Raw genomic sequence first — 13938 nt, 5'->3', positions numbered from 1 at the left:
TTGATTGTTTTTCTGCATATGGCAACAGCATCTCAAAGAAAGACGCATTCACGAAATACTAATTCAAAACACTGCAATTCGATTTGTATACAGTCTTTGTAGAAGAGATCATGTTTCACCCTTTCAAGGTTCTGCAGGACTCATGACCATGGATGCCATGTGTAGGATACAGACTTGCTGCCTTACAAACCATGTTGTTCCAGCAGGAGCTGCTGTATCTTGTAAATAGGCTATGTAGACGTGGCAAGATCATTTGCTGCAGCACTCTGCAGTGTAACCAACACTTCAATAAAGTTAGGTTTGAGATTGGTCGAAGGGTGTTTTTCCCACTTCAGTCTAAAATTGAATTAATTCCAATGTTCTGCCCTGTGACCTGAAATTGCTCAAAGGTCACCATTTTAAAGTTAAACTCTTCTTTTAACTTGAGTAACGTTTCTGTAAAGTATATTGTATTGTATCGTTTACGTGAGTTATTATGAAAAACAGATGTATCTGATAATAAATAAAAAAATTGTTTATTTATTTACTATAAATAAATCAAAAGTTGCTCATAACAAGTTAATAATGAGATACCATTTTATTTTGACCCTCCTGAATAATTGCATTTTGGCTCTTATGACACTTTCATATCTGAGGCAACTATATAACTTTTAAATAGTCACAATAGTTGCAAACAATGAAACAAAAAGTAGACAGTGGGTTGACTTTCGTTATAACAGACCTTTACAAATAAGAACTAAATTGAAGGAATAAAAAAAGGCATATGCTACCATTAAAGAGATGATGATTGCAATCAGTAAAGAGATAGTTCTTCCAATTATTTGAAATAACAAACACTGGAAATATGCATAAAATGTATTTGTTTTCTGCCAGATATCTGGAAGTGCCAGCATAGAATTTGTCCATATGTACCACAGTTCCAAGTAAAACTATTAACAAATGACAATTTTGTTCTTTCACATTCTTTGCATGTACTAATTTAATTTTTAACTCAAGACGTGATATTCTCCCAATTTTAATATTTTAATCGGCATGTATTGTATAGCCTACTTTGGTTATTTTTTTATTACTGTACTGGGTAATAACAAGATTTTTTAAATTACAATAGTAAAAACATCAATATTAATGTGTAGTAAAAATTTACTTTTTTAATACTACAAATTTATGTTTTAAGTTGCAATGAAAACTTTATACAGGGTTAACTACCACCAGCTTTATTGGTTGTAATACTAAGGAACATTAGGAATGTTCTTGTTTATTTCATGATGTTATTGAAATTTTACTGGTGTACCAGGAAAACTCTGTAATAAACTTCTAATTTGAACCACATATCTTATCTTGGTTTCCTTTGCCACAAGTTTATCTATACACAATTCGTTAGTGCCTAGTTTACGCAATGTTGCATTTATAAGGACAAGATTGTGTAAACAAAATTTGGACTGCATTTTCTGTTTTACTCAAATCAAAAGAATATTTATTCACTGATGATATTACATAGAGTTACAGGACACTTAGATTACATGTCTGCGTGTAAAAAGGAGCTCCAATAATGGACAGTAGTAGTGCATAATAACACCCAAGATTACTCAATCTATAAATAATAATATTTACTAAGATGTAATTAAATATAAACAAGGGAAAAAGAACTAAGACCTATTGTGATACACAATACAATATTAAAGTTGAATACTAAAGTGTTCAAATTAGTGTTATGAATTACCAGTATTTTTCATTTTTGATGAATGGATGTCAAACTGTATTCGAGCATCACAAATATCTGGTAATGGACACCTTTCTTTAGCATTGTAGTGACCTGGTATTGCAAAGTTAAACTATTTTTACGAGGCCTTACTGCTTTCCCCACATTTTTCTCATTGGTTTTCTCTAGTTTAGCTAGATAACAAAATAAGTTTCAGCTGTTGTTGTGTCATTCTGCCTATAAGAGTTTTTGTAATTTCTAAACAATGCTTATGAAGTTGTGAACAAACTTTCTCCTGTACCTACCAATTGAAAAAAAAAACATTTCTTACTCTCTTAGCATGTTACATAATATGTATATTTTGGAATTAGAACAAAAAATAAGATGTGAACTACCAAAATATCAAAACCCAATAAAATAAATTAGAAACAGAAATCAAATGAGTAGTTCACTGTCCTCAATCTTATTATCACATACGGTATCTTAATTTTGTTTGTATGTTAAATTTTGATGTATAATATTACTAAAATATTCTAAATTAAGTGTTAAATTTTTTCTATTACTGAAACAAGATCCAGTATTCTAATTTAACACTTTTATCATGCATAATAATATTTGAATGTTGCAGGCAATCTTTTTCACCTGGTGTTTTTGGCCAACTGGCAGTAATGGATCTGTTCTGCTTTACGAGAAGGTAATCCGTCCTCGATTTTTGCAACACCAGGGTGATGTAGATGATGCCATCTCCAACATTGCAGGAGCAGGTAATACACGAGGGCTGGTAATTACCTGTCTAATGATTCAATATAGAATTTCTCTTTCCAGCATGTAATCAATACTTTGAGTTTATTTTAAACCCTTGCCATATTAGTAAGAAATTGATGGTTAACATAAAATTTAACGTGTCACAGTATCCTATTATATATACAGCCGCATGTGAAACTGACTGACTGACTGACTCACTGATATATAGATACAAATTCTAACATAGTTCTAGAAGTGCTGGAAACTTGAAATTTGGCACGCAGGTACCTTTTCACAATATGACCCGGAGGAAAAGTCTGAAAACCGGACTTTTTTTACTCTTAAACCCCTCAAAAAAAATCCTCAAAAATCGCGCATTACTTTACCGCCATACTTTGACCTCCGACCAATGGTTTCGCCGCTATCGACCCCAAAAACAAAAGTTTCGCGTAAAGTTACAACAAAATTGTACATAATCACGTTTTTCGGCCAAACCAATCGAGAGATAGGGCAAAAGATTACTGGACCTTTTCTGTAGATCGCGCAATTTGCTAATTTGATGGGTCAATCAGATTTGAGCTACGACCAACGGTTCGGCCGCTATCGGGCTTGAAACATTATTTTTATCGAAAAAATCTCTGGAATTTCAAATGTTCGAGCGTTTTGTCGCTTAACCATGGAAGATAGAGCAAAAAGTCATTAGACCTTTTTTGTAGTTCACTTCATTCCTGACCATCGAATTTTTCCGTCAGATCCGAGCTAGCTCCAACGGTTCGCCCGCTATCGGGCTTACAAAAAATGCCTGCAGGGGTGAAGAATGCGCGATTTTTTTGGGAATTTTTTTGAGGGGTTGAAAATGAAAAAATTCTCACTTTTCGGGATTTTCCTGGTGGTTACACGTGGAAAGCTATCTGTGTACCAAATTTCAAGTCTCTAACTCATCTGGAAGTAGGTTAGAATTAGTATACGTGAGTGAGTGAGTCAGTCAGTTACACATGCGGTTGTATATATATTAGACTCGCCTTCGGCCTCGCTGGGGGCTACGCCCCCAGGCCCCCATGATGTACGCTTGCAAATTCGGGGATAAGAGGGATTTGGTGATTGGTAAAATTCGGACATGAGGTCATGCCAGGAAATTCCCTGGGGGGTTTAACGTTACCAGGGGTTAAGAAATCAGGGGGTTATGTGGTCATACCAGGAACTTCCCAAGGGGGGTTAAGAGATTTGGTGAGTGGTAAAATTCGGACATGAGATCATGCCAGGAAATTCCTTGGGGGGGTTTAAAGTTACCAGGGGGGTTAACACATCAAGGCGTTTAATTTACTCTGGAGATTATCTGGTCATACCAGGAAATCCCGGGGGGGGTAATGTTATCGGGGGTTAATGAAACACCCCAGGCCCCCTTTCGGGTGTTGGCCAGATTCGGGGATAAGCGGAATTCGGAATTAAATTAGACCTATTTTATTGAATTTTTCAGTTCTAATCAAATGTTTTGACTTTAATGGCATTTCACGGGTTAACCGTTAGAGATACAAGAAAAAGTGACTAGACCTTTCTTGTCGGAAATTCGATTCAACTCTCGGATTTGAGCTACGATCTCTGGTTTAGTCGTACAACGCTTGGGATAAAAGTCTGCACTGGTCAGCTGTTGTGTAAACAGATATAGTGTAAATAAATTTAAAACTACCTTTATCAGATTATTAAGTTGATCAGGGGGTTTAATTTAATCAGGAGTTCATCAACCAAGAAATTCCCGGGAAAGGGGGTTTATGTTCTCAGGGGTTAAAGAACGCGTGGTACTTTTCTAGTAAATTTGTGTCTGGGCACGAGGAATTTTTATCAAATAAAACGTTAATCAGGGGGTTTAAATAACTTTCGGAAATTATCATTCCACGCCAAGTTTTGACAATGAACTAATATTTCATAAAATAAAAAAAAACACTCTGTCCCTATCTACTATTGAAGCTTCACTAACGCTCAGCCAACTCCCGATGTGGAGGGGGGTTATAGTCACTCGTTAACGTAGTAAAATACAAGGTCAATATGGAACCAGCATGAATCGCACTAATTATAGTTGCAAAATTTAAAACCCCTAAAATTGACGACAAAGAATTTGCCTTTTAGAGCATTTACCAGGCTTACGGAAAGATATACGATATAAAGCTGCTGAACCTTATTTGTAGATCCTATCAATAGCTAGTTACAAAAAATTTTTACATTTAAGCTAGGGCCAACGGTTCGGCCATAATCGAGCCCCGAAGGTAGTTTTTAAGTGAAATATATTCAACATAATCACGTTTTACGGCTAAACCATGGAAGATAGGGTAACAGACCACTTGATCTTTTTTGTAGATCATATTATTTTGTATTAAAATAAATTTTTTTAATTTGCCCTAAACCTAAGGTTTTGTCTGCAATGGAGCCCAGAAAACAATATCTCACGTAAAACTTGAAAAATCAATACTTTAAAACGCGTAATGCGGCCAAACCATTGGGGATAGGGCAAAATGTCATTGGATCTTTTTTGTAGATCGCGCTGTTTTTCTAAATCCTAATGGGAATTTGTTGAGCTACGACCAACAGTTTAAACGCTATCGAGCCCGGAAGGTAAATTTTTTAGGCGAAACTTTCCAATTATTTTTCACTAAATCGCATTTTTGCGGTCAAACCAGTGGAGATAGAGTTAAAAGTCAATTAACCTTTTTTGTAGATCACTTTATTTCCTAAATATAACCTTTTGATTTATTTTGGCTTCCGATCAATGGTTTCTTCGCTATCGACCCCCAAAACAAAAGTTTTCACGTAAAAATTACAAAAAAATTGCACATAATCACGTTTTTCGGCCCGAACCACTGGAGGTAGAGCAAAAAGTTAATGGACCTTTTATGTAGATCGCACAATTTGCTAATTTGATGGGTCAATCAGATTTGAGCTACGACCTACCGTTCGGCCACTATCAGGCTCGAAACTTTATTTTAAGCAAAAAAATCTCTGGAATGTCTAAACATTCCCGCGTTTTGTCCTATTAACCACACGAGATAGGACAAAAAGTCACTGGACCTTTTTTGTAGTTCACTTCATTCCTGACTAACGATTTTTCGTTAGATCGAAGCTAGCTCCAACGGTTCACCCGCTATCAGGCTTACAAGAAATGCCTGCAGGGTGTGAAGAATGCGCGATTTTTTGGGAATTTTTTTGAGGGGTTGAAAATGAAAAATTCTCACTTTTTCGGGATTTTTCCTGGTGGTTACACGTGGAAAGCTATCTGTGTACCAAATTTTCAAGTCTCTAACTCATCTGGAAGTAGGTTAGAATTAGTATACGTGAGTGAGTGAGTCAGTCAGTCAGTCAGTTACACATGCGGTTGTATATATATTAGACTCGCCTTCGCTCGTATCTGATCTACGACCTATGGTTTAGCCAGAAATGAGCTCGGGAGAAAAAGTCTGCAACGGGTCAGCTATCTTGAATTGTTTAGTATAAACATAATAAAAACCGACCTCAAGGCAGTATTTTAAGTCGAACAGGGGGTTTAATATCACCAGGAGACTATCTAGTCAAGGCGAGAAATTCCCTGGGTGGGTGATTAATGTAAGGAGGTTAAGACAAGAGGGGGTTTAAATTTCGTCAGGATATTGTCTGGTCATATGAACAAATTCCCAGGGGGGGTTAACGTTACCGGGGGATAAGTCTCCAGGGGGTTATCTGGTCATACCAGGATCTTCCCAGGGGGGGGGGGGGTTAAGAGATTTGGTGACTGGTAAAATTCGGACATGAGGTCATGGCAGGAAATTCCCTGGGGGGGTTTAAATGTTACCAGGGGGGTTAACACATCAGGGGGTTGAATGTACAGGAGGTTATCAGGTCATACCAGGAAATCCCCGGGGGGGGGGGTTAATATTACCCGGGGGTTAATGACACACTTGGGCCTTTTTTTAGAGGGTATTGTGTCTGTGAACATAATAAATATTCCATAACATAAAAAATCGCGCATCTCTTCACCCCTGCAGGCATTTTTTGTAAGCCCCGATAGCGGCGAACCGATGGAGCTAGCTCAGATTCTGACGAAAAATCGTTAGTCAGGAATGAAGTGAACTACAAAAAAGGTCCCAGTGACTTTTTTGCTCTATCTTCCATGGTTAAGCGACAAAATGCACGAATATTTGACATTCCAGAGATTAGCATTAGCTCTACGCATATGAAACTTGTTTGACTGGTAATGCTATGACAGCGATCTTTAGTACTATTTTTGTACTTCTGCCACAAGCATTATCATTAATTGGCTATTTAGTTTATTTAACTTCACCAATATTGGAGTACTATTAATAATACCAGTATACAATAATATGCCTAATGATGTATTTCGAATGATCCTTGCACAGCTAATGTTGTCTAATAATATAATTAAAACATATTTTATTTTTCGTGGTTTGTTTTAATTAAATATTAGGTTTGCATAATAATGAAATAATTGACTTTCACTAAATAGTTTATTAATTTCACTAATGGAGTTTATTAGTCTTTAAAAAATTAACTAATAAACTCCGTTGTTATTTTGTAAGACTTGTAACAATTGTAATCTCCAGGTGAGGAGCTCCTCTAATATTCATATTTGCAGCTTTAACTGGCTGATTGGTTCATCCTCTATGTTTGAAACACAGTATATATTTTAATCGAGGGGTTAAAGATTTATAAATGAAGACCTACTTAATAGTTAATTACTTGTTTAGTAGTTATTTATAATACTTGTTAAACATTTTTTCGTATTATCCAGTTTTTTATTTCTGGGGAAAGCAATATCTATTATACATAAAGCGAAGAAATTGTTAGTTGAGAGAGTAAAACGTTAAGTACACGCACAAGGATTCATTGTTCTGCAAATTTGGATTGTTAGTTTTTTATATCAATTATCATTATTGGCCCTTTACAAGCATATATCAATGTGGACACTGTTTTTGGACCAAAGTATAAAAAACTATCATTGGTGTCAGGCTTAAGAAGCTTTAAAATTTATATATATATATATATATATATATATATATATATATATATATATATATATATATATAATATATCAATAGCCTTTATATTTATCACTGAATTCTTTTCACTTAGCAGAATTCCAGTTCTGTCTCCCTCTTGTGTACCAATCATACATATTATGTTACAAGGCACAGAGGTAACATTTCCTTGCCTGCTCACAAATTAAATTTTATTGAAAAAAGGAAACATGTATTGGAAGTAAATTTACAAATTCGCTTCCAGAACTTTTTAAAATTAAACAAATTAACACATTTAACAAGTGGTTTACAATTGTATGGTTTTAGTGCCTTTGTACTCAATTGTATTTTTCCTTAAAGCTTTTTATATGTAGGACTAATAGTTTCAGAGCTTTGTTTTATGTATTGATTTACGCGATTCATTTGAAATTCTTTGTACAATATTAAATCATTTAATAAGGACAGTGTGAAACTTAAGAATATGTCAATACTAATGTAATATAAATTCTCAATTAATGAGACAATATTAATCTATAACAGATTGCAATAATTGTTTGAGGACTTCCATGAATTATATGTAAGATAACAGTTATATATGTATTTTGTTAATCAATCAATCAATCAATAATTCTTTATTCATGAGTTGTACAATACGGTACATCGAATAGTGTCATACATTACTTATATATATAAAAGTTACATTTTATAATATATAATAGATGTACATTTTTCAGCAACAAAACTTGTCACTCAAAAATTGATCAGTGGAGACTCGTCTAAGCAAGAATAGGAGGAAGCACTTTCTTGTATAATTATTGTAAGTACATTTTGTTTATTTTCAAAAAGTTAATCAGTTGTAAATGGTCTTGTGTACCATTTCTCTTCAGAAAACCTGATGAGGGGTCCACTTTACTGTAGAATAGAATATATATTTTGTTCAAAATTTAGTAGTTATAACATTTAGCAAAATTTAAAATCAATGTTATGCTTAAGTTAATTTTAATTAATTAGCTATTATTCCATTCCTTTTTCCTAACCATAATTTCATGCTTTAAAAACATTTGTAAAAACTAAACTAATTACAGATGTGCAAGTACTCAAATATATGAGATTACGTGTTACCATAACCTGATACAAAATAAATTCATCTAATAGAGGTTCAGCTTCTGAGTATTATGTAGGCAAGTAGGCTCAGATAAAGCAAAATCCTTAATATTTTGACTAATCAACATGCATCTGCCATTTCCTGACATATTTTTACTTACATATATGTACGTTGCATTCTATTTTTATGTTTTCACAAGTGTTTATATAACTTTTAACTCAACCCATTGCTAAAACATTTAAAGTCTGTACAAAAGACACAATACTTAATCTCAAAACAAATTCTTGTTCCAAGAGACTAAAGTTTTTCTAAGAAATTAACAAAAGTACAAGTAATTAAGAGCTTGAATTTTTTTCAAATTTACCAAAGTATGTACAGAAAAATACAGGATCTGTTTTTGGTGGGCATGGTCCTTATTCATAACTTCCACAGGGGTCTTCCTCAATGGAGATGGAGACTGCAGTGGGGTCTCTGCAGTTGAGGGAGAAGCTGATCAAGTGATTCAACAATACCCCGGGGATTAATTAATATTAATTTCATAAAAAGTATATAACATGAAAAATGCTCACAGGAAGCATATTGTGCAATCACTAATAGAATTAGTCAATCAATCTTTTCAAACAGGAGTTGTTTTCTCTCTTAAAGTTTCAAATTTACAATTTTTGAGAATGAGAATCAGTCTTTAATATTTATTTATCTTTCTTTTTCTGCCCTGAACAAAATATTTAAAAGATGTTGTCAAGAATAATTGAATAAATATGATTTTTTTCTCAGCAAACCAATTTGGTTGTAGAAAAAGAAAATTGCTAATTGACACAGTAGTAAGTCTTGCTGATATGGTAGTTGATATATTGTTTGACAAACTAGAACCGTTAGGCATCCTAGGAATGCCGCTTCTATTTATTGTGATCCTTTTAAAATCTACTACTGTATTGAGTTACAGAGTTCACCAGGGCTCAGTTGCCTCAGACCAATTCTTTTCCTGATATATGTTAATGACATTGAGTCATCTGTGCTGCTCTAAATGCAGTACACAGTACTCTCTGTATCAGAGGAAGCTCTAAATAAAGTTTGAAGCTGCATGTGTTTGTTGATATTTACAATCCACATTTATTTCAATAGCCTCAATCCAGATAAACTCGTAAATTTTCATCAACTGTCCCATATTTGTTACTGCATTATGTATATGTCAATTGTGATCCTGCCTTTATGGCAAATTCGTTACTAGTAGAAGATCTACTCCACACATTTTCTTGGAATACATATTTATAAGGGTTGACATTGAATAATCCCATTAATCATGTATGTGCCAAATTGTTGTTAGGAATTGATGTCTTGGGAATTTATGACAAAGTATTGCCAAAGTCAGATACCAATAACAGCGTATTTTATTACAGGTTAATTTGTTCGCACCTTACTTGAAATAAATTGTAGGAGCCTTGTGCAACCATTTTATGAGAGTGTTAAGACTACAACATAAAGGAATTTCCAATATTCTCATTATTACAAAATTTAATTTTATAATGTTGGACTGTTATACAAATTTATTGTCATCTGGTTATAATATCTTAATCAAAGAGAGTATAACTAACTCATGTCCCATGTATTGTGGGACATGCACAATTATGTGACAAAAGGGCAGAGGCAGCTATTGGACAGAACGGTTGCTTATGAACATTTATCTAACAAATAGGTGTTCAATTTTGAAACAGATGACTAATTTTAAAAATGTCTTAAATTACCATGGTAGTCAGTGAGAAAATTGACCCCAGCACTGGAAGTGTGTTTACAATTGCGGTGGATGACTAGCATGTATGTTTTAATTGTTATAAGTTTGATATGTTATATGAATCTGTGTATCAGATTTAAAAATATTATGTGTGCTATGCAATTGTTTGTATTGATGACTGCAAATAAACGGTTGATTTCAAAGTGGTTTAGTGGAATGATTTGGTTTTTGTGAGAGGATGATTATTTAATCATACTCTCATAAAAACCAAACTTTTGAAAAGTTGGATGGTAGTCATGCCTAAACTAGAATTTAATTTAACGATTATTATAGATGATGCTGTATTAAAAAATTGTAACAGAACTGTAGTACCTAAAATTTACCAGCCTACTTAGAACATAACAGTTATATAGAGTTGAAAATAAATATTATTAGTTTTGTTGTTTAAATAGTATGTTTCTAATAAAGGGATTTTTTCCAGACACAAGTTGGCTGTCCAGTGCTTCTTGAAGGGAGCAATCTCGTACCTTCGGCATGTTTCACAATGCACAATGCAATTTATTTTGTATACTTTGTTTATATTTAGCAGCGGATCTAAAAGTCGCATCTCATGTTTGATTGTTGAATCTTTAGTGTTTTATGACCTATTGTGTAATTATTAAAATTTTTAATTAAAATATTTACATCTATCTAGTTTTTGAATTGTGGACATTTTATTAACCCTTGCTCATTGTACCTTGATTCACTTAAGGTTGTAGTGTTCAACTTTTTTTATTTTATCAATATTACTTGTTAATAATTCTTATATAAGTTATTGGAATTTATTTGCTTGATATGGCCTAGTCTTGATTGTCATTGAAGGTATTAAGTAGTTTTCAAGCCAGTGTACTCCTTACCAAACACTTTAAATTTGCACCAGGAGTTATAAATTGGACATGAAAATGAATCAAGAACTACCCGATAAACCTCCATTTTGTATTTTTCACATATTTATTTTTAATTTGAGAATGGCTTATGTAATAAGTTGAAATTTGGTTTGTAGCGTTATACAAGGCCTAATTATTATGTAACATAATACAAATATTTTTTTTACAACCTGTATTTTCAAAATGGCAGCTTCTTAAAACGTTTAAGGGTAAATATTTAAAAATGGATATAATAAAATCACAGTTAATTATTTTTGGTTCAAAGACAATTAAATTAAATATCTAACGATACCAAGTTGGATGAGAAATAAAGGAGATAATTATTGGCTTTCAAAAAGCTGAGTACTAAATAATATCAATAATCAGCAATTCAAAGAACAATTTCTGCTACTGAAAAGATGCAGTCTAGCATTGACCAAGTGATGTTCAATATTCTCACCACCAGTTTGTTTGCACATTTTGGACCATGTAAGTAGAGTTAGTCCAACATTTCCAAAATTTCATTTTGTACCTGTCTTAGAAAAAAAAATATATATTAGCAATCTTATGTGAATAAAGTTATTTTTCTAGATTACAAAGTAGTGAATGTTTATGAATAAATTAATACATTGTTCTATAGTGTATTCAGTTTTATTCATAAATATTTACCTTATTCTTAATATGAATGTTCTTAAGTTTTTTTTATGTATCACTGGTTGTTAAGAGGGCACAATAAGCCTCCACCTGACAGTTAAAAAAAATTTATTTACCTACCCACTGGTTCTGTACTTGGTTTTTAAAATCTGGCAATATCTATCTGTAATATTCTGAAAAAAAATGTATTATATAAAAGTAACAAGTTATTTATATAAAAGCAGTGGTACATGTGTCTCTCAAATTAGTTTTAAGACTATTGGATCTCCACTTCAGTGTTGCTTCTGTGAATTTTTCAATGTTACCAGGTGTCTGTTAATTATTAACTGCATGAGATGGATATGTTCAAAGACCCCTTTTCCATTCTACACCCATGATGTTGCTGCATTACTTTAGTCACTACATATTATTAATTATTCCCAACACTGGTTTATTACACACATAATTCAACTGGAAAGTTAAAGTCTTCAACTGTACACATAGCTTGCAATGTCAGGTACCACCTAGTCTGACACTGTCATAAGAATACTGAATTGAAAAAAACATATTTTGGAATCTTGCTATGAATTTGTTGTAGTAGAAATCCTTTCCAAATTAACTTCATCATTAACAATTTCTGCCAATCAAAACCCAACTATTAATGTTTGTTCCTGGACGATATGTTATTCAGAGGTAATTATTCACCGGTGCCCTCTACCTGCATTAATTATTTATTGTTTTGTAATAAATTAATGTTTGAAATTAATCTGTGAACGTATTTTAATGGGCTGTAACAATGTGATAATAAAACAACTACTATATAGAATATATTGGTGTTATTAATTTTAAATTACTTGTAACCATTACACAAAATATAAACCTTTACCAATCCACAAGAATTGTATAAAATATCTTAAATGTATTATGTTTATCAAAGCTTCATTTCATTTTACGAAAAGTGTTATTTTCTAATGAATTTGCTAATATATACTACATCTTTTGACTGTATAAAATTTTAGAAATTGTATTTCTTATGTTTTGAAATGTGGTCCGTGAAGGGGCTGAGTCATACATAAATGTGAGATTAGATACAATTATCTATATAAAAAAACCCCATAACAGTTGGTTATGAACACTTATTCCCGCAGACAGAAGTTCACTTCATCGACAGAACTCCAGATTCCACAGAAAAGGCACCAATGCCAAAGGCAATAAAAATTGTCTTAGCATAACAGGCATTTGTTAATGACATCAGGTTTTAGGCATTTTTAATAAACTCATGTTGGCAGTAGAAGATTCTCAAAAATTGGTGTGATGTATGAGTACAAAAATTGTATGTTTGAACGTTATTGTGATAAGATCATAATCTTAGTTTTATCTCTTTGTATTCAATATAAATTGTTAACAGTAATACAAAATTGAGTTCGAAATCAGAAGGACTTATTTATTTTGAAGAAATTGTTTTAAAGCGAGCAGATAAAATTTTCTTCAAATAAAAAGAAACTATATTAAATTTATATTACATAGTAAATTTGGAATATAAATTTAAAAAATCAAATATATTAATTTTATTAAATTAAAATCTTAAATAATATGTTAACAGATTTATTAAAAAAAAGACATTTTTAATACTTTTACAGTATAATTAATTTAAAATTAAAAAAAATATCTTTTGCATTAAAACTTTGTGACTTCCATCAAGGATATGACACAGAAGACATTAAAAGATGCACAATGTTTGTTTAACACGTTCGCTGCGGTCGGTAACTCTGGTTACCATTGCTACGCTGTGCTAGGAGCGAGCGGTAATTATGGTTACCATAGGAGCCTTTGTTCTGAAATGAGGTCAGTGTGCGGCCAGCACTCCAGCTATCAACGCTGTATTTCTCGCTCCTCTGGAGGTACTTTTCCCGCATTTTTATGCACTTCGTTTTCGCATTAGACTTTTTCATTATTTTTAAGTTTTATAGTAATAAATGATTGTGCAACACAACGGATCTTCCCCTGGGACCACATGGTGTACAACAACAAAGTTTTAGGCATATTTGTAAATAATAAAGGACTTCTTAGTGGGTTGGTTAGGATATATATATATATATATATATATATATACACATTTGTAT

The 13938-nt window shown here is 32.8% G+C and overlaps 1 protein-coding gene across 2 annotated transcripts in view; it reads left to right on the top strand.

Annotated features, from left to right (window-relative positions):
• Positions 1–10979, top strand: part of LOC124354694 (receptor expression-enhancing protein 5) — a 32447-nt gene extending 21468 nt beyond the window's left edge. For both annotated transcript variants that reach the window (XM_046805338.1, XM_046805339.1), the window contains exons 3-5: positions 2328–2463; positions 8178–8260; positions 10759–10979. In XM_046805338.1, the coding sequence (XP_046661294.1) occupies positions 2328–2463; positions 8178–8233 (192 nt within the window). In that variant the 3' untranslated portion in view covers positions 8234–8260; positions 10759–10979. The remainder of the gene's footprint in view (positions 1–2327; positions 2464–8177; positions 8261–10758) is intronic.
• Positions 10980–13938: the final 2959 nt, after the last annotated feature.

Source organism: Homalodisca vitripennis, chromosome 2, assembly GCF_021130785.1.
Source record: "Homalodisca vitripennis isolate AUS2020 chromosome 2, UT_GWSS_2.1, whole genome shotgun sequence".
Classification (NCBI taxonomy): domain Eukaryota; kingdom Metazoa; phylum Arthropoda; class Insecta; order Hemiptera; family Cicadellidae; genus Homalodisca; species Homalodisca vitripennis.
Note: the sequence above shows the minus strand (reverse complement) of the source record. Positions and strands in the feature narration are given on the sequence as shown.